The sequence below is a fragment of the Cyanistes caeruleus genome, chromosome 5, assembly GCF_971803275.1.
Source record: "Cyanistes caeruleus chromosome 5, bCyaCae1.hap1.1, whole genome shotgun sequence".
In the NCBI taxonomy this organism is placed as follows: domain Eukaryota; kingdom Metazoa; phylum Chordata; class Aves; order Passeriformes; family Paridae; genus Cyanistes; species Cyanistes caeruleus.
Genome location: NC_141705.1, coordinates 47,151,732 through 47,173,377, shown reverse-complemented (window position 1 = coordinate 47,173,377; position 21,646 = coordinate 47,151,732). Strand labels below are relative to the sequence as shown.

At 36.8% G+C, this 21,646-nt stretch overlaps 1 protein-coding gene across 6 annotated transcripts in view; it reads right to left on the bottom strand.

Moving 5' to 3' along the window:
- PAPSS1 (3'-phosphoadenosine 5'-phosphosulfate synthase 1) overlaps positions 1 to 21,646 on the bottom strand; it is a 57,394-nt gene that overhangs the window by 1,185 nt on the left and 34,563 nt on the right. For all 6 annotated transcript variants that reach the window (XM_086887994.1, XM_086887991.1, XM_086887992.1 and 3 more), the window contains 6 exons: positions 19,311 to 19,424; positions 17,266 to 17,377; positions 14,092 to 14,297; positions 11,875 to 12,010; positions 10,227 to 10,495; positions 8,229 to 8,458 (listed from right to left, as the gene is read on the bottom strand). In XM_086887994.1, the coding sequence (XP_086744120.1) occupies positions 8,229 to 8,458; positions 10,227 to 10,495; positions 11,875 to 12,010; positions 14,092 to 14,297; positions 17,266 to 17,377; positions 19,311 to 19,424 (1,067 nt within the window). The remainder of the gene's footprint in view (positions 1 to 8,228; positions 8,459 to 10,226; positions 10,496 to 11,874; positions 12,011 to 14,091; positions 14,298 to 17,265; positions 17,378 to 19,310; positions 19,425 to 21,646) is intronic.

The window sequence follows — 21,646 nt, the reverse complement described above, 5'->3', positions numbered from 1 at the left end:
CAAGGCCACCAATGCCAATTAATCTCAAGAATATACATCCTCTACAATATTCAGCTTTGGTAACTCCTGAGGTTTTAGCAGCATGGTGCAACTGAACCCCTGTGGACTGAATTCAGTCTGTGCTTCCATTGAGCCTGGCTTGTTGTCTGTGAGGAAACAAACTCCTGTTGGAGAACCATCTACTCTACCTACTCTCTGAGCCCTCTGCCAAGGCAACAGCAGCCATCCTGATTTACACCTGGCCTTGTCAGGGCAGGAGACCAGCTTGATGAGCTGGCTGAATGTTCCCATGCTGGTTCAAGGTCATTTCAGTGCAACTAGACAATGTGCAAAAAAAATTTTACAACACCTTAGTGAGGGACAGTTTGGAGAACAGAGAAAGTAAAAGCCTCAGAACCTAGAAGCAAGCTTCACAGCTGTGCCATTGCAAGACACTGAGCACACGTATACATATTTATGCATAACAATATTGTGACACATGCAGTTCAAATTAAAGAGAAAAGCAATGGAATAATAAAAACACCTTCCCCTAAAGATGTTTTTTACCTTAAAAAGCAAAATTCAGTTGGACAAATGCAAAACTGAACACAGATCAGGATTGTATACCATAGTTAACATAAGAATCTAAATGATTATTAACTTCTCAGGTATTTGGTCATAAGCAACAAAAGCTCCACAAATTTAATTATTCCTCACAGGACTGAAACAGTAAAAGCAAGACAAGAATGCCAGAGTTCTATCAAAAGCTTCAAGGGATAAAATTGTGTATTTCTAAATCAAATATGCAATTTTACTTATGCCATTCGCTCAATTTGCAACATGTATGTAGTACTCATTCTTTACTTGTCTGTTTGAAATAAAAACCAAGTATTGATCTCAGATGCACATGCCTTAGAAACAGGATCCAAGGGTGCACATCAGAGGGCAGAACTTGGCTCTAAGTGCTGGTCTATGCTCAGCAGGGTATGGAAGTGAGCAAGATGCAGAAAGCATTCCACAGTTCCCTTTCACAACAACTCTAAACCCATAACTTTTTGATTTGGACTGTATACATTTACACACCAGCACTGTCATACATCCTCTTTTCTTGTTGCTCTAAATTTGGGACTGTGGGTTCCTGAAGTGTCACAAGGCAAAAAAAAACCCTACTGTGCTTTAGTCCTGCAAAATATAAATTACATAAAAATTAAAATTTAAACTTGATGTAGCTCCATCCATGGGAGAAAAACATTGGCACTGATATTTATAACATCTGAAATTTTATTCCTTAGCAGAGAGTTATCTGCTGTTCACTAACACTGCCTGAAGGTAACTTGAGTTCTTTGCAAAAAAGTATTTATATAAAAATATATGTGGGGAAGTGATAAATCTGGTTAATTTTGTCAAAAAAAATACCAAGTCTTCAGATGTTCAGGAAGAGAAGAATAAACCAAGTGCTATGAAGCTTCTCCACACAAAATGTGGAGAAAACACAAAAATTTGTTTTCTCCACACAAAAGCTGGAGCATTAAAAAAAAAAAAAATTGCTTTATTCCCCCTTGTTTCTTAAGTTTTCAGAAAAGCACTCAACTTTGACCCATACTCGACAAGTGAAATAATGCTACTAAACCACTACACTGAGATATGTCATAGAAGTTTGCTTCAATAACACATACAACTCCTTAGCTGCTTCTTATCCCTAGTTGCAAAAAAGCAGTTAAGAAGCAGAGATACCAGGAAAGAGAGAAACACAAAGTTAAGGAGATCTACAGAAATTATAAAAAAATGAAAGAAATAAAAGTGAGTGAGCATAATTTCAGAAACATAGTACATTCAGCATCTCATAATAATTCTAGAAATAGTTCCAAAATATTATTAAAAATTACAAAAGTACTGATGATTTCCTCTTGTTATCCCAAAAGTCTATTTTGAAAGGGATTTTCTTTGTAAAAAAAAAAAAAAAAAATACTTGAATTAGTGATCTCTAAAGTGACTCAAATGGAGCCTTGGCAATATATACACAAGACAGTATTTTTTTCCTTTTTAAAAATTACTGCATTTACAGATTTCATTCAAATCTCAGAAACTGAGATTCCTACTAAGGAGAAAAACCTTATCAATACTGTGACCACTGCAGTGTAATGTGACCCAAAAGCATTTTGAAATAAAACATATCAGTATAATGTATAAGTATAACATATAAGTATAAAACGTATAAGTAATTTGCTTTAGTAGAAGGAGATAGTAAAATGAGTCACCGAGTAATTTCATTTGGAGTGGATTTTGAGGACATTAAGAGTTACTGTATGTAAGGTGGATTTGAGTGGAACATGAGAGGGGGAAACGTTTGACCATTAAAGATGCTATAAAATTTAAATGCCAAAGCCATTCAAATTCCATTCTTGCCAGATTTGAAATGACCTTCAATGAAACTTAATACAAACCTTTCCTGAGTATGGCATTTAAGTGCCTTTGAAAATTTTACTCAGTAGCTGCTGGAATCAGCTTTCTTTTAGCCAGATGCTACTAAATACTTTGTAACATTGACTTGACCTTTTACTGCCAATTGAGTTTGACTGGTACTGACACAATACTTTGTGCCACTGCAATTAAAGGCATTCTCCAAAAAGAAAGAGGAAAAGAAGGCAGAAATAAAACCACAACAAAAATCTGTCAACAGAAAAACAGTTCTGAAACATTTCACATTGAGGACTGGTATTTGATCTGTGGCATAGCATCCTAGAACTCTACTACACTCACAGTGTGGAAAAAAAAAACCATATCAACACACACTGTGAAATCTTCTTACTTATGGAGGACAGGGATTTCAGAGACCTTACAGTTCCTGTGACAAAACAAGGACATCATTAGTTTGCAATGGAAAGTGACTGCCACAGGCCTACAGGAAACCTCCTGTGCTGTACCCCTGAGGAGTCAATACAGTGCATTAATACAGTAGCTGAAGATCATATTTTTTCTGCTTCTGCATTATTCCCTACAAATTTAATCTAAGTACAGACCACATTACATAGTAGATTCTTCATCTGGGAGCACTAAAGATCAGTCAATCTTGGGAACCCTGACCTCCTCTTAGGTATTTAGCACTGTGCAAATGATCTTCTAGAAATTCCCATTCGATGTGGAGGACAATGTCTGGGTCTCTCAGGATCCTAAAGAATTACTCTTAAATACAAGACTCATGATAAAAGTACAGACCATTCATTCATAGTTTTGCCCTTTTTTATTATTATTTTGGGGTTTTTTAGGCAAACAAAACAATAACATGAGTTATTCACCCTGCTCTGTCTTCAAAACAACTGTGATGTTCTACTCAGCTAAGTAGACTTCAGACCAATTTCTGGGACAATTTACAGCCTTCTAATCTGGGGTCCAATTCTAACCTTAAACCCCTTTTAGAAGGACTTCCTCTGAATTTAAACTTGCCTTTGCAACATCAAGTCATGACTTACACCACAACTCTTACAGGAAGTTTACATTATGCCTTGTGAGTTAATATCCCATGATGCTGAATGAACCAGATAGTACCAGCAAGGTTAAAATCCCAACAAGCCAGGAACAAATTCTTTGTGAAATTAGAACACAATATTGTGATTAATATCAACATATGCAAAGCAAATCCTTTCCTAATTCCTTTCTGACTGGCAGGAGGGTTTAATTCTCCTGGCCAGATGTAGTGTTCCAGTGTATCCGACATTATGTACGAATGGTAACTGAAAAACCATACTTCACATAACTAAATTAAGGAGAACAGTCAACCGTGCTTATCTCAGCCTCTTACCATCACTTTAAAAAACAGATTTGAGAACAGTATGTACTTAGTTGGAGCAGGTCTCCTGTAAGTATGATTTGATAGTATTAAAGCAGTAATGGCAACCATATTAAAGGTCATGGGGAAAAAAAACATATAAAGCTAAAATCTCTCTTCTTCACAGATACCCATGTTTCATTCAAATTTTATAGACAGTGTGAACAATCTGCTCCAGTCACCTTACTTATGGGTTTCTTTTAGCCAAAATGTTCTCTTTGGTTTTCTTTCAGGAAAGAAAAAAAATAAAAGAAAGAAATTTAATTCCAGACACTGTTGTGGCTTTTTTAATTGCCAGACTAATTTCCTTTTTTAATTGAGTTTTTTCTCAGCAGCAGTCTGTGGCTGCATTTTATAGGACTGATCTTCCATAAAGAATTGGGAATCTCTTCACAAAACCAGCTTCTATTATTAAGCCACCAACCCCAAATTACACTTGTCTGTGGTAACTGTTTGTGAGGCCTTTTTGGCTGAAGAAACACACTAATCGATTTTCTGAAGGAATTTCAGCATTGGGTAAGCTTTTTTCGGGGGGAGGGGGGTGAGTAGTGGTGTTATTTGTTGGTTTTGTGGTTCTTTGGTTGTTTTCTTTATACTTCATTCTACCAGTCGTTTACAGGTCAGACATCCATTTTGAATTACTCCATTATAACTAGAATTCTTCCTATAAACTTTTCCAGAAAACACATTTGGATATATTCAATTATAGATCAAAAATTCTGTGAAATCTTAAAGTGCAAACACTTTGATAAGGACTGTAACAATATTCATGCTAGCTTTTACATGCACTAATTCAGAATTCTATGCAAGTGGAAATGCTCAAGTTTCCCACACAGAAACTTAGACTGGGCTTTCTACCTGGCTTGAGTAACAGCAAAAATGGCAATTTTAATTTTATTATCCTCATTTAGATCAAAGGAAAAAGAAAACTAAATTAGCTCTACCTGTGCTGCTATACATCACTTCAAATGCACTCCTCAAATCACTCATCTAAATCTAAGTTTCAAATTGTTTTTCAAAAATATGTTTCAAGATTTCAGTTTCATGAGGTGCTAAATCTAGTTCTAAGATGTCCCAGAAACAAATCTAAAATTGTGCTGGCTGCATGAGTTAAAACACAAATATAATTCCAAGTCATTGGTTGTTCATATGTCTTAGTATTCTAAAGAGTAACTTTATTTGAACAATTAATTAAAATTAAGCTTTGTGGATCACTCTGCAACTACAGTTGCTGTGCAGCTGTTACAAAGGCTTTCACATCAGTCTTTCCTTATCCCCTTTCCTCACAGACAATGCTCTGTTATCCTGAATGCAACCAGGATACTTCTGTCTTTCCTTGCCAACAGGGTCCAAGTGCCTTTAGTTCCCACACAGCACCACAGCAGCTCAGCACTGTTAACCAGCAGCATGAGGTCTGGACACACCAAGTCAACAGTCTCAGACTGGTCCCTAGCAGGTACTGGGTCAGCTGATACTCCAAGGGCAGCACATGTTCTGGAGGGTACTAATAGAAGTGAGAAACAAACTGAACTCCTTACATACTCTACAAAACTGTGCTTTGGGAGCAGAAGACCTAGAGCACAATAACCTCTTGGAATCACAGGAAATGATAGAGAAGAGAGGGTCTTTGGTACTAACTTGGAGGCAAGGCTGATGTTGGATTTTGGTGCTTCCCAGGCTTGCCAGCAAGGTCATGAGCAGCTCAGCCACAGCCAGGTCTCACACAGTTGCCCAGCAGCTCACTGTAGGCAGCTGATCAGCAGTGACCCAGTCTCTGAACACCCACCCCCACTGGCGTACAAGGACTACTATCCACAAGTGTTTCACCTTTCTCATAAAAGCTGAGCAAAGCAACTCTCTGCCACTGCTAATTCTGCAGCCACAACTTTTCAGACATCCCTCTGACAGCTGGATCAAACTCTTGGTAACCTTTCACCATGAACCAAGGGTTCATCTACCACCATCCTCATGTTAGGATTTCCTTCAGAAGCCAAAAGATACTGCACTAGTAGCAGCAGAGCCCAACTGCAGTAACTTCTGTGTCTTTGCTGTTGAGCCCAGTGTGGGTGCAACTCTATCAAATTACAGAGACACTCAAGGTAGCAGATGGGGTATATTATGGTTTCTCACAAGCACCTTCCCAAACAGAGGAGTCCAGGAGGCCTGAAAGAACAGAAGAGATGATCACACAAGGAAAGAATACACCCAACAGCAAAGACACAGGGCCAGCTATAGCTCAGTCCAAAGGAAACCCCCTTGCCATAAGCTTCCACACATTCATTAGTGATGTAAATTCTAGAATTGCCTAGTTGGCTGTCAAGTGTCCAAGCCTCAAAAAAATGAGTAAGGTGCAAATTACCCATATTACCCTTTTCTAAAACAAGTCACAGTAATGCTACTATGCATGCAACCCTCCTTCCCACATTTTCATGCTGTGTTTTTCACCAAGTGAGCTCAAGAGATATTTCCACAAACATCACTATTTCAGATCCAAGGGTCATCCACCAGTACTGATCCTCTCATCTTTCCAGGCAATCGTCTCTTCCCTGCCATCCTCCTTGCAGAGTCAAACACCACATGGTCCATGAGTCTGCCACATTTTCAGCATTACACAGACTATCTTGAAAGGCAGCCAGCTGCACCCACCCAAGCTCTAACTCTGTCTGGAGCCTACCACAGTGTTCCGTCTGGCAAGCAGGAGCAGTAATGGCAGGGAGCCTGCATGTGTCTGCATTGCCATCTAGAGGATTACTGCCACACTCCACACCTTCTACAAAAGGTACCTAGGGAAGGACAGGACAAATGGGCTTATGTCCTGACAGCACTAGGGCAGAACTGCACATTAGTATAAGCACATCCTTTTTTTCATGACAGTTATAGAACGAGGGAAAAAAGTGCCCCAAACCAAGGCCTTGCAGACACATTGAGACGACAAAAGGTGCACATGATGCAGATTGTGGCAGAAGGCAAAATCTGTTCCCATCACTTTTCATAAAAAAACTTCAGAGTTATTTGGGGTTTTTTTATACTCATTTGCTATGGCTAATGACAGAGGTATAATCTTATTTGCTTTGATTCAAATCACATCTATCCAGCTACAAGTACAGTGCTGATGGATCAGAGAATCAATATTCTGAATTTTGGCCTGTCACATTGCTACTCCTTTACTATTTTAATTTATCAATTAAAATAGTATCAATGAAAATACTTCACTTTGATCTTTCTGTATTAAACCATGACAAGCAGGTCTAGGAAGGTGATTCTTCCCTTCTACTCCACTCTTGTGACAGCCCACCTGGAATACTGCATCCAGACGTGGGGACCTCAAAATAGGAAGTCCATGGATCTGATGGAGTGAGTCCAGAGGAGGGCAAAAAATTTGATCAGAGAGCTGGAGCACCTCTCCTCTGCAGACAGGCTGAGTGTTGGAGTTGTTTAGTCTGTAGAAGAGAAGGCTCCAGGGAGACTTTATAGCACCTTCATGTTCCTAAGGGAAGCTACAAGAGAGCTGGAGAGGAACTTATTGCAGGGGTGTGTAGTGATAGGAGGAGGAATGACTTTAAACTGAAAGAATGTAGGTTTAGATTAGATCTTAGGAAAAATCCATTCCTGTGAAGGTGGTGAGGCACTGGAACAGGTTGCCCATAGAAGTTTGCATTTCAGTACCAACTTCAACTGAAGTTTGACGTAAAACAAAAGTACATTTCAATAATCTGAATAAAGAGGATTAAATTAAAATGACAAGTCATCTTCCCAGTATCATTCACTGTCACCGGAGCAACACATACACTAAGTTTTGGACACTGCTTTGCCAAACAAGGGAAAAATAGCATTGAAATTTGCTATTATGCTACAGAAGGTGAAATGAACTGTTCTGTAATTTGATTAAAAAAAAAAAAAAAAGTTAAAAACCCTGGGACACAGAATATTCTTAGGGCATCATTTTGCTTTATTACTACGAGAGAAAATAAATAGCTATTTGTCACCACCCTCTTGTCCACTTTCTTCTCCATGCTGCACACTCTCACTGTGTCTCTTCCTGCCTATCTGATGCCCATCTGACACCTGAGAAGAGTATTTAGTAAGACAAAGCAGCAGAAGGCTAACCATACCATTATAACAAATAGTAGTATCTTTCTCTGGATTTACCAATCTGTGCCATTATTTCCAGAATCAGAGAAACCCCAGCCCCTGGGGAGCCTTCATGTGACACCTAAAGTTAGATCAGGTAGTTGCACTGTGCACCAAATCATACTGAAATCAAGCTACATTTATCTCAAAGCTACATTGATCTAAAACCACATCTAAACACTGCCCTATTTGAGCACTATTGATTTAATTATAAACAATTTTTTTTTTAATATGGGCAGGCATAAGAGGCAGCTATTGCTCAAAATTTTCTTAATATGAAAATACAACTTACTGATCAGAGTCATAATAATCCATGCACTTCTTTTTTTTATTATAAGCTGCAACCCTGAAGGGTACAATTTCCAGTGCTCGGAGGCCTGGAGCCATTGTGAGCACTTTGGCACCATGGGTTGGTTCATACAGATCTTTCCCAGTGTCGGGGTGTGGCATCCCTGCTGGATCTCGCCCTACAATGTAGAAGTTAGCTCCTGCAACCATCCGTGATCTGCAGTGCCACTGAACCTACAACAGAGACAGGAAAAACAATTAACAGATGAAAATGTTCCAAAACTGCAGCTCTCAAAATGGGCATGCACTCTGTAACTACCATGTTCTCCTTAATCAGATGTGATTTTTACTATGGAGCCACAACATAATAAAGAACCAGTTAAGTTGATCACCATCAAGCTTACAGCTAAAACATCCTATCCTCATTTTATTTACACAGTAGCTACTCAGAAAGTCACTTCAGCATCACCTACACATTCAGAATGAAAAAACACCCATGTTCAGCATTTTCAACTTGTAGATGTGGCACGGATGTTGCTCAAGGCAGGACTAACACTTTGTCTGCATGAACATTAAAACCCAAAGGACACATAAACTAGGTACACACTGCACATGAATGCTCGTAATAGACTTACTTTCCTAAGCAGGCGAATTTATTGCATTTTGATACAGCTTATCCTTACAGAACTGTTTCTTTTCTTCCAAGGCATTTATCAGGAATGTTAAAAATACAAAAAATGCTAAACTGATATTTATTAAACTTGTCCATTAGGATTTTTACAGACTGGAAGGTCACATCCACCCTGTAGATAAACACATTACCAGCTGCTTGTTCTTCTGTAAAGAATTTGTGCTACAGAAACAGATCTAGTACCAATGACTTTTAAATAACCTATGGAGAATTATTAAAGCAAGAATCTCTTTTATTACTTGAACAAACATTACTGTCAGGCTGTACCCTGAGGTCACTGGAAATGTCATATAGGTAAAGAGAAAAATGTTATCCTGTTCAGGATAAGGAATGTGGGTTTTGTTCCTCCTCACATATACAAGAATGAGGTAGAAGATTTCTGTTAATTCTCTCAAAAGGCCTATGGAAAACAGCAGAAGATTCTCCACATTAACTTACTCACATGCCTCAGCTACATCTGGACTGCATTTTTTTCTCTAGACAAAGGCAGTGAAAGCTCTGTTTGACCAGTCAACTAGCCAACAGAAAATAAGTGGCATCTGCCTAACTTAACTAGGAAGATCCCCTATCTGTCAAAACAGCTACCCCAGAGTCAACCTCAGAGCCTGGTCAGAACTTGAACTTCCTGTGATTCAAGGTGGAGGCAAGCAAGTAGGGAAAAATAAAATTTAAAAAAAGGAATGAGATGGAGAATATCAATATCTCCCTGAGGAACTGTCCTCAGTTGAGAACACTTATTCTTTCTGCTGCCTCCCACAAACCTCTAGGGACTCCAACCCAAGACCTGGCTTCTAAATAAAATGTTGCCAAAGAATTATTTCATAAAAAAGCCTTGAAACAATACTCTCTGAATTAAGTTTGCCATAAAATAAACAGACTGTCTTTTTCTTAATATGTGAATACTCCTCCAACATACAAACTTTGTCCTTAACATTCATAAAGCTTAAGTACTTTAGCATTCAGGACAATCACTCAGTATGTTAACAGATCTTAGAATTCCTGCTGAAAAAGACCATAAAAAAAGGAAGAAGGATTAAATGATTATCACATCCTTGTAATTGTAAAGAAAGCAACCTATAAACCCAATATTTCCTCCCAACTTTTCCAGCAAAACCCTCCAACATAGTAGTTTCTTCAGAAGAGAATGTTTGGTTGGTGACAGAGACTAGATAATCTGCCTTCCCGAGCAAAATGAGTCTCCTCTCTCCCGCCATTAAAACAAAACAACACACAAACATCAGACGTAGCACAAAATATTTCAGTGGACTATCAAAAGGGTTTTGTTTCACTCTAAACTCTTGATGTACTTACCTCAGTTGGTCCTGCATACATCATGGGGGAAGGGAATATAGCTACCACTGTTGTTTCTGGATTCAGGATTCCCTCTTCCAGTACTGCAGCATGCTGCTTCATGCGCCACATAAGAGGAACATCATCCTCCTTTGTCCAGCCTCCAAGGGGGTGCAGGAGTAAGACTGGGCGTCGGTAGCCACGTTCCAGAAGCTGCTTATGAGTGTCCTGCATTAAAAGAGCGTGCCCATTGTGCACTGGGTTGCGTAACTGGAATGCAAAGACAGCATCTGTGGAGGGGGAAAAAACAAGACAAAAGATATAAGGAAAGCAAGTTATTTTATCAGGAGTTGTACAGCCACAGAAAAATCTTCAGTACATGCTTTCCTCTGAGGTCTATTAAGGAAGTGCAATAGCAGTGCTCACAGGTCATTGAAGAATTATCAATTACTAAAAAATCACTGTACTTAATAAGCAAAAGTAATAAAAAATCCACCATGCAAAAAAAAAATCCGCTTCCTTAACTTCCGAATTTTCTGCAGAATTACTCTGTTTTCTCCAAGAGCTATAATATTCTCTTTGGATTTTTCACTTGCATGAGGGTATTATATTCTAAAAGGAAATCAAACTATGCTACCTGTCTTAAAGGCTAATTATATTATCAAGAGAACAAATGGATCAATTTGGAACAAAAATAATAAAAGGGGATTTAATTTTCCTTACTAAGTTTCCATCACCTCAGTTTAGTAGATTTTAGGCATGGTAAGAACAAGGCAAGACTAACTCCTATTCCAGAGTATTACAAACCCTTCAATGTAAAACCCTGCCTCAATCGGGATTTCTCTCTCCTGTAAATTCAGATGAACTAAAGTATCCTGCAAGACACCAAAATCACTGGAACTGAGAGATTTTCCAATATGGAACCAATGAAACCTGGAGAACAGGGTTTCTTCAGATCTCAAGTAAGTGTTTGTTATGGGGTTAGCCAAAAGACTGACATTCCACACCTACAGATCCTGGACATACTGACCACACAGAGCAATGACAGAAGCTCAGTATTGGTTGTGGTTTGCATTCTCAATGTTAATCTCTCTCCTCACATTTACAAGTGTAGCTGCCTGCCAGTCACTGCCACAAGTGAAATCATCTTGATTGTTCACTGCTTTATGAATTTCCTCAGCCTCTTACTTATCAGCCTAATGCAACTACTTCTGTGAAAAAAACAGCTTTATTTCTTGTGCAGAAAATAAACTTGGCACCAGCCTACCTGCACTACTTTCATAAGCATTGCTCCCCAGAAGCATCATGGAACAGACTTAAAAATAGCAGAGCATGAAAGCTCAGCATTCAACCAACTTCTGTGGTTTTGGCTAAACATGATCTTTAAATCATATCTTACCACATTTTAACACTATCTTTTCTTGCATAACTGACATGCCTACAGTGTATGGAAAGATAAAGTTCAGAACTTCAGGCATTACCAGCTTCTGTTATGTATTTAGGCAATGCAATGCCTGAGATCATAAAAATTATTACTATTAAAAGCAAAGAATGCCACCTACCAGAGCATTCAAAATTTTCATCCTTGAAACAATGCCAGCCTCAGTGGTGGAAGCAGACATTTGGATAAGCCACTACAGGAAGAGAGAAAGCAAAAAAATTTACTCACCGGCATTCATTTCCTTGAATTTCTGCCTTAGTTCAGCTGGAGTGAGGCGGTATTGATCAAGTCCATCATTCCAATAAATACGATCAAGGACCTGTAGATCTCCACCTACAAGCCAGTTCCCTTGCTCCATAACCATCTAAGAAAAGAAAGGAAAGTCCATGTCAGGATTAGTTATCAGCTTCTCCTGATTATCTAGAGCATTGCAATGGGGACACATCTTTATTAAGGATGGTGGTCCATGTTATTTTTATTTGACAGTCATAATTCAAGCACCAGTGTTAATAAAATGAAAAAGATTCACTGGAGCATAGTCCAGACATGCTATACCATGATGCAGGAGAGATGCACAAATTTTCAGTAGGCATATGCCTTTTTTTTTAAATAGAGATAATATATAGAAATGCAAATTGCCAATACTCTTAACCAACACTGTATGGCAAAGAAAAATAGTGTCTGGAAAGCCTTGTCTATTACAATTTATTTAGTCTATACTAACATATATTTTATTAGTACATATTTTAAGATTTAATTACAATATAGCAATACAATGAAGTTGTACACTTTACAGCTATTGGTCAAAGTAAATGCTGTTGCAGTTTACAAGATTCTTGTCAGGAATAAAGTAACAAACTAAACAATTCTGATTAACTACTCACCCACTTTAAGCTACAAATAAAATCAGAATCTTTAAAGTAGAACAGTTTTTAGACTTGTTTTGTGGTAGCAGTTTACCCAAGTAACAGATGTTGGACAGTCACTACACTTCTTTTTATATCTTTAAATATCACTTCACACTTTATGAAAAAAAAATAATTATGGCAAGCTGCTTAACATACTCTATAAATAAGCATAGCCATTACTCTGAAGTTTTTAATTTCTAAGAATGCATTTTCTCTTAAAGATGAAATCACCAAAAACTTTCAAGTTTCATACATATTTCCAATAACTTTTCTAGCCTTATGTAATTTAGAAATGACAATGAATTTTGATATAACAGAAGATATTACATATTAAACCCAAAAGCCAAGATGTGAAAATTACATGTGAATTTTTCAATTTATTTTTCCTTTGACCTGCTGGAATTAAACGACGCCACAGTAACCATTCTCCTACTGAAGAAAATGCCAGACTTTGACATCTTACCAAAGTGGAGGGAAGGTGTGATAATGATCTGAAGATGAGAAAACTGTGCACTACAGAATCTGTCAGCTATCCCAATATTTCTGATTAAGAACGGCCACCAAATTCATGTGCTGTCATATTACAACCATACTCCCCAGTACAGGCATAAGAACAGAGATTCCTTATCTTCCACATAAGAAATCATTCAAATTTTGTCTGCATGAGATTTTCTTAGAATTTATTAGATCTGTGCTAAGTTTTCAATAAAGGGAAAATCTTATCTTCAACATCATAGAACACATCAAGGGCTTTGAAAATCTTCTATCAGTGATACAGGTACTTCTACAACATTTCAGAAGCTCTCCCTTTTCAAGAGCAAGCTCATAATTAGAGGTTTGTTTTCTCTTTGCCTGATCCTGTGTCATATCTGTAAACAAAAATACCTCAGAGACAAATGGGGAAATAAACATATTTTGGCTCTGCAGAGCTAAGATTCAACATTCACATCAGCTTGCATAAGCCAACACAGCACTGTGATGAGTATGTTACAATTAGAACATTTCAGTACGACACACACATAAGGCCAAGATAATAAAACATAACGAACACAATGGATGGGAAATTACTCCCCAGAGAGTTAAATGATGAACTCTCCAGGAACAGGGCCTGTTAGAAAAACATCTAAAGCAAGCAGGTCTCACGTGCACCACATGCAGGCAGAAAAGAAGTTTTCTATCCTTCACAATGCATATATCCACTGATTAAGGAGCTTTGATGATCCATCTGGTGACACAGAGGGATGTGTTTCCTAGGCACACTGGAGGGCAAAGTTCCCTCTTCTGTAGCCCAGATTCTACAGTACATTCTAAATTCATTTCATGTGTACATATTGACATTAGATTTTCACACTAAGTACAGACTATTCAACAGCTGCATAGAAAAAAAAAATAGCTTTGTTTCTGCTCAGATATTTTAATTAATTTTCCAAGTAGTTTTTTGTCAAAGTACATCAATCCTAGACATGCACTTGACTTAATCTGCAGCTCCACAACAGTACAGCAAACAGAACTAGATTTTCAGCTTTTAAACACACACCTTGATATAGGGATGTTCCTTACATGTTGTTCCCCACTGCCTAGCACACCGTTCCTCTTTCCTGTGCTCGTAAAATTCGGGATTACGGAGAATGGCAACACGGCAACCTTCATACACCAGTGCAATTGCTGTGCACCCATCAAGCCTTTCTTTGTCTTCTTGAGTAGCTGTTAGCACTATAGGCACTGACAGATTAATAACTCCCCCTGCAGAGGAAAAAAAAATAAGTCCTTTATCCTTAGTAACAGTCATCAATGTTGTTATGAAAATCTACTAAATTAACAGGTTACTTTTAAGGCTGTAAGTGTACTACATGACAGGTAGTTGAAACACTTACTTTAACAGGGATTAAACAATTTTTAGAATGAACTCATGCTTCCATAAGATACATGTGCTATAAAACTAAGCAAACACTGAGGTTTGAGAAAGAGTGAACACAGTACTGAAAACAGTAAGTACTTAGAGTTACAGAAAAATATTTAAACTGTGAAGATACTACTTTTTGGGAATGTCAAATTAATACCTTTCTTAAGAAACTATATAGAAAATAGAAATACACAAATAACATTTTAAAATAGATCATCTAAAATATTAGGCAAGATTTCTACTGGAGTGGATAATTAGTAAAAAGTAAATGATATTCTATGTAGACATACTTTTGATCCTAAGAAAAAAACAATGCAATAGGACCAGACAAACATACCAAGCAGTTGACACACATAATTGAACTATTTCAAAAGGTGACTTTTGTTGTTTACTTAAAACTGTATTCAGAGTCAACCTTTCAGAAAAAACTGCAGAGAAACTGCTGAGTCAGGCAAACATTTTGCATAGTTTGTTCAGCTGAACGTTTACCAGCTACTTTACTTCTAAAACTAAGCCAACGTGGCTGAATTTTGAAGTTGTGTGTGGTCCTCATTTGTAAGCACCTGCTCTGCTGCCAGATGCTAAAAGTTTTGTTTTTCTTTTCTACAAGAGTGAGACTTGAGAAACCCAAAGCAGAGTAAATATCCTAAGTCTTCTAAAAAAGCTTGGGTTCTAATAAGCATATGCCTGAGTGCAAAACTTTTGGGTGGCATCCAGAAGAAAAGTCATGGAACCTTCAAAGTTAATGGAGGTTTTGGCATTTGCCAAGACTCTAAAATAAGGCTAATTTTTCTATTTATAAATATAATTATAATTTATTAATTAAGCTATAAATTTTTATTAGGAAATTAAATTTGTTAGGAAATTAAAAATTATAAAGTTGGATGAAAATTTTAAGAGAAAAATAGATCTCCCTCCTTTCATAATGCAAAATGTATAATGCATGCTGTGCATCTCCTCCTAAGCTCAGTCTTGGTGCCCAGAATTATTTTCAAAGCAACTAGGTCATAAAATTAAATTTGGCAGCAGTCACAGAGAGTGGCTTAACACCCCAAAACAGATAATTTTAAAAAACCTTTTGCTTTGCACACAAGTAAATAAATATTTCAAAGGATGAAGACATATCAAACCTGTTGATTATTTTGTCAATGACAAACATAAAATATCATCTACATTTTTCTTCAGCCACCGTACAAATAAGAAACTGAGGCAAGGTAGTGAAACAAGTCTGTTAAATCAATCACAGGTGAGCAAAGTGTCAGGATGGGACTTTTCCAGACAACTTAATCTTTAAAGTGAGACTATCAACACATCTGCACTGATCTCCATAGCTTAGAAGTCAGCCAGTATGAACACTGCTTTTAAAGCCCAAAGGACAAGATGCATTGCAGGTAGTAAACCATTTCCCTCTCTTCAGAATCAAAGCCCTGCAAAATGACTGCTGCTGTAAGACCCAAAACTAACACACCAAGCAAGGAAAAAACTTTGAGGACATTGTTTTGACTTAACTGTTGCTGCAAGTAGCAAAGCAGCTTTAAAGCAATCATGTTTTTCTAAAAAGATTTACACATGTAAATGCTGTAGTAGATCTCTAAAAAGAGGAAATCGTAACAGGACATCTAAAGGAACATAATGATTTTATCCAAGCTTAGGACTGAAAACTGCTTCAATCAATAAGTTGCTATTTTTCATTACTTGTATTTTTTGTAGCACAGATGAGATACTAAAAACAACAGCAAAAGAAGTTTAAAAATTTGTTGTATCTGAAACAGTCACCTACACAAGGTCTTAAATGCCTTATACAAATCCTGATTTACAGAAAATTATGGACAGAACTAGAACCTACAATGCATTTTAGCAGCTGAATGCATTGTATGCCATCTGCAGAGGACTTTTCACATGGATAGATGTACAGAAGGCAAACGAAATGAGAACAAAATTAGCAGCCCAAAATTATACTGCAAAGTAGCAGGACGACATTATGCTGTCTGGGATAGCACCTAGACAAAAGGGAATTAAGAAATATAAGAAGGATGACACATATCTGTATCACAGAATTGAGAGAAAAGTCACTTCTTTTTGTTCTGCTATTTGGTCTCTAGCAAGACAAAAGTGATGCAAAAGGAAGCACGAGTTTAAGAAAAAGGCCGGAGTAAAACAGCCTTCAAAGAGCAATAAATGAGAAGTGACAGAGGATCACAATCAAACTCCAAAATCCGGAGGATGTTATGACTTACTTACTATCTTAACAAAGTTCTTAGCCAACTGGTAATGCAAAATAAAATTTATTCATTTAAATCATGCCAGGATATTTACTAAGTCATAGTAATTCAATTACATGTGACAATTATTCATACCCAAATTCTGATTTCACACTTGCAACAGCTCCAGCACTTAGGTCAGTTTTTGTCCTTTCCTTCATTACTAATACAGAACAAATCTTTTGGTCATAGAGCCAAACAGCAATTAAATTGCAATTCCAAATTCTAAGATCAATTTCTTCAAAACAAATTAGAAGTGTGCATTTTAGAATTAAACGTTTTTCAAAAATTAAGACATTTGAAAAAAAATTTTGTAAAGGCAAAAAGACAAAATATTCAAATTCTAATATGATGGTAGGTATAAAAAGAATAAAACCATCACATTTAAAACTGGTTACTATAATATTCTATTCTCTTATGCCAGACCTCAGGTTGTGCACAAGCCTGATAATGTGTTACCACACCACTACAAAGAAGCAAAGCATCAAAAATATTTTAGAAGTAAAATTAGTTTGCTGAATTTTATAAATGGTGTGCTTTACCCTACCATCAAGGAGACAGTCAAAGTGAAGGCACTGGAGGTATTCTCTCTCTCTCATAAAGCCATTCAGGGGTGTTGCCCAACCTTCTGCTAGCACTTGTACCCACTGCATATCCACCTTGCAAAGAAATGAAGAAATAGACTTAGAGCAGAAAAAGGTTGATGCTTAATTACTGGCATCAGGTATTAATCATAATAGATCATGTTTTAATTCTAAAATGCAGGACAGTACAAATGGAAAATTTCTCAGTATTACAGTTTTCAATCACAAATGATTCAAAGTTTCTACAAGTAACGAAGAAATAACAACTTGTTCCTCACTGTTCATATTTTTGGCTGTTTTCCAGTCCCTGCACTGGATCAAATTTCCAGGTGTTAAAAAAAAAAAACCAACAAACACACACCAACAAATTTTATTTGTAAATCTTGATAAAGTTTATCTTAACAAAATTAGAGAATCCCACTTGCCTTTGTCTAACAAAACAAGATAACAAAGATGTTAAAAAAAAAGAAAAAAACAGTAACAACACATACATTCACCACAAAAAATATCAGAATTACGTCTGTAAATGTTAAGAGGTCTAATCTTTAAACAAATGAGAAACTAATTTATTTTTTTTTCCATAAACTAGTGAGACAATCCAGAAGTAAAATTCTCCCTGGACTAGTACTTCTTTTAGCATGTGATATCAGTTTACACAGAATTTCCTTCTTCAGCACTCTGTCACACTATGACTTAGTGTGTGGTCTCCATTACTTCTGCATGTGCATTACTAAGACTTGGTCAAGTTTTTGACAAGGACAGGCTTTGCTTGTGTAAGTCTCTTTTGCAAAGGGCATGACTAATTTTATTACACTGTTTTAATTTATACTGAGGCAAGTACAAAACAGTTTCTTCCCAAGCTTACATTAGATACTTGTTTGATATTAAAAAAGCCAGTGGTTGGGGGTGGAGGGCAAAATTATTTGTTTTTCTAGATGAGTGGCAATTTCAGATGGGACACTACTGAAGTTTAATAATGGTGACCTTAAGCATTTATTCCTCTACAAAGTAATTAATAGTTTTACACAGATATATGTGAAAAGAAATTAGTAAAATGTGGCGAAAGGAAGTATCAATATTCATTACTAGTAGAGGACCAGGCAAATTTTAAAATTACTTTGTTCAGTGCTTAGTATGTCACCCCAGTCCTTCAAAGTCTACTCACAATAGATGTTGAACTCTGAGCTTAGTCAGTTCCTTGATCAAATGCTTAGCTTTAAGTTCTAGTAATGCCATCAAAAACACCAGTGAAAAAACTCATGCATTGTATCTGTGTTTAGGCGTAGTTCTTCAGAAAAAGGAATGAGGTAGAAACAAAGACAGCCAGAAGCAGGTTCATCTAATTGATCTGAGTTGAAAAAGAATGCATTTAACCAAAATAAGAATAGGGTTGATCAAGTTGATCCATGCGTTTCCATATTCTCTCTGCTGGAAACTAGAAACACAGCACAAGTATGCTCTAATCAGAAAAAAAAAACAATAAAGAAGATCTGATCATCTCTTTGCAACTGTTCGAGTTTGGTATATATACTTTGTATATATCAAAAGTTACTGTTGTTTAGCTGAAGACTACAAACAGGAAGAATCAAGAATTGATTTCCCTTATATTTCTAGGCAATTAAAATTCACAATAAAATGGTTTCTGTAAGTAAATTATAAAAAAAATAAGCAATCCTTCTAGAAGCAATTCCTCATACAAGACATTCCAGGCATGGTTTTGTCCATGGAGCTGCGGGGAGCGTGGGAGGAAATCACTGTAAGTTTTTTCTCCAGGGTAGGGATAAGTAACACTGCACCAGACATTATTCATGAAAGTATGAAGATAATTATGTTTTTTTAAGTAAACAAAGAAACCACAGATGCTGTGCTTCCACACAAGGAAAGAGGAAAAAGTATATTAAGGTGCATTCTGTAAGCAGTACAGATATTTCAACTACATCTACTTACACTAAACAACAGATCAGACTGTCCTTCAACTGCAGCAATGAGACACCTGAACACACAATACCTTATTTATTTCCAGGGTTAACAGAGACTCAGCATCAGTTTTGGCCAACTGTAGCTTGTTTTCCGGCACATAAAGCTCTTTCACCTCGTAAGAGGCATCCACTGGTACAATGTCCTGCATAAAAGGAATAAACAGAACTTTATGTTTGCTCAGAATGCCTCTTGGGCACTGAACACACATCAAGAAGTAAAATTCTAATGTTGTACTACACAGTAGCAAGAGTTTATTAATTATGCAATTTTTACTCATCTAAAAGCCAGCACCATTCCAAGATTATGATATATTGCTAGTTACTCAAGCCAGCAGACTGGCTAAACATTCTGACAAGAGATGAAACATTCTGACAAGAGATTTTTTTCTAAGCCTTAAGTAACCCATATAACATTTACCTAGTAAATATTTAACTATTGAATTGAATGAAGTTTTTATAACTCATTAATACCTACATTATCTACAGTAGAAAGGCAGGCTCTATGCTTTTACACATGCCAAAGAAGCAAAAAGACATTTAGAGACTGGCATTTATGAATTTAAGTAATTCTCTATACAAGATGCATTGGAAATGGTAACACGAACGTAAAATAAATAAAGCTCCTTCTCTACTGAAAACTCATACAGAAGTACAAATTAAATACATTTCCTATAGCTAATGATAATACACCATTTTAATTTAATTTTCATCTATATAAACTCTTAGAATATTTAAATGTGATGCCATCTGTGCATATATATGCAATGAACCAAAATCTAGCTCTATAACCAACATAAAAATTTTTTATTTGAAAAAAAAAAATAGTGTTCTTCCATGTGTATTAAACAAGAAATTCTCACTCCACAGTGCTCAAGACCTTAAACTTGTTAGAAGAGATCAACACAAATATAAAACCATAATAAAAGAAGAGAGAAGGTCATCATGGTAAAACTGTAAAAAGTATCCTCCAACAAAGGATGGTGTAATAAGTCAAAAACCTAGTCAAATGTTCCAGTAGCAAAAAAATCAGTGAAAAGAGTCTGTTCTTTTTAAAATACATTTATCAGTGCTTGAGAAACCTTATGTAAATGTTTTACATAAAAATTAATGCTTTACTTTTGGAGAAAGAAAGCTCACCCTTGGAGCGGAGAATATACAGACCCATAACAACAATAATTAAATTATCTTGGTTTTTCCAGCTTACGCAGGCCAGAGTATATAGGTATGCTTGTAGAATACATAAAGCTAGCTCAGGAATTTTAATGCATTTTTCAGACCTTAGGCACTACCTCCATGGAAAGTAAAATAAAGGCAGTAGAATGCTGACAAGTGAGAGATAAAATGAGTACAGGAGTAACAAGATGTGATGAGTCTCACTGGCAGTTGCATAATTCATATCCTCAAAGACACATCAAAAGAAGACAAATTAAACTAGCACTTAGAAATGGTGTTTTATAAGGAAAAGCTTGGCCCATTACATATCAGACATCATTTTGGAAGCAGATTTTATTACATTGTAAGTTAGGCAAAATCAGGCTTTTGTTTTCTCTGCCTGAGCAGCAGCATTACAGTCCAGGAGAGCTGCAGCAGACTGTCACAGCAACAAGCCCAGAAGAAGATACTGCCTCCTGTAAGCAACACTATAATGATGGAGTGCACATTATGCTGCTTCACAATTTTCCCTCTGGACCCTTGCTCATTACCCAGGCTAGGATGTCCTAATTTTACAAACCATCAATAGCTTAAAATAAATGTGCCTATTAGAAAGATCTCTTCAAGTACTATCCTGGTTTTAGTATCCCACTAAAGGGCAAAACAAAGGTTTCACAATGCAGTTTCTGTCAACAACCTACTTCATTAGACAAATGTAAACAGCTTGAAGACAGTTCTAGCGACTGAGTCTGACGTTTAGAGAACTTGTAGGATTGTAAAACTAGACTCCCTTGCACACATCAAAGTAGTACTTAAAACATCTACTCAGACTAAAACAAACAAAAACATAACAAGAAAACCAGCAACAAAAGGAATCCATGCATCTTTAAACTGCATGAATTTTAGGAATTAAGAAAATGCTAGGCTAGCAAGCCATCTAGTGACCATTTTAAGGCATCAATTTTGCTGAAAGCTTAATTCTACCAAAGGGCAAGTTACAGAATATTCCTCAATATTTATTATTTCTCAATACATTCATATAAAGAATGGCAAAATAATAAAAAAATAAACTAGATGTGTTATGAAAATGTGCCCCCTCACACTGGGATGATGAGTACTTTGCTGATGCTGATTGCCTCTGGATATCATCCAGTCTAGCCAAGCAACCTGGCCTTCAACATCTCCAGGGATGGGCATGAACAGCTTCCCTGGG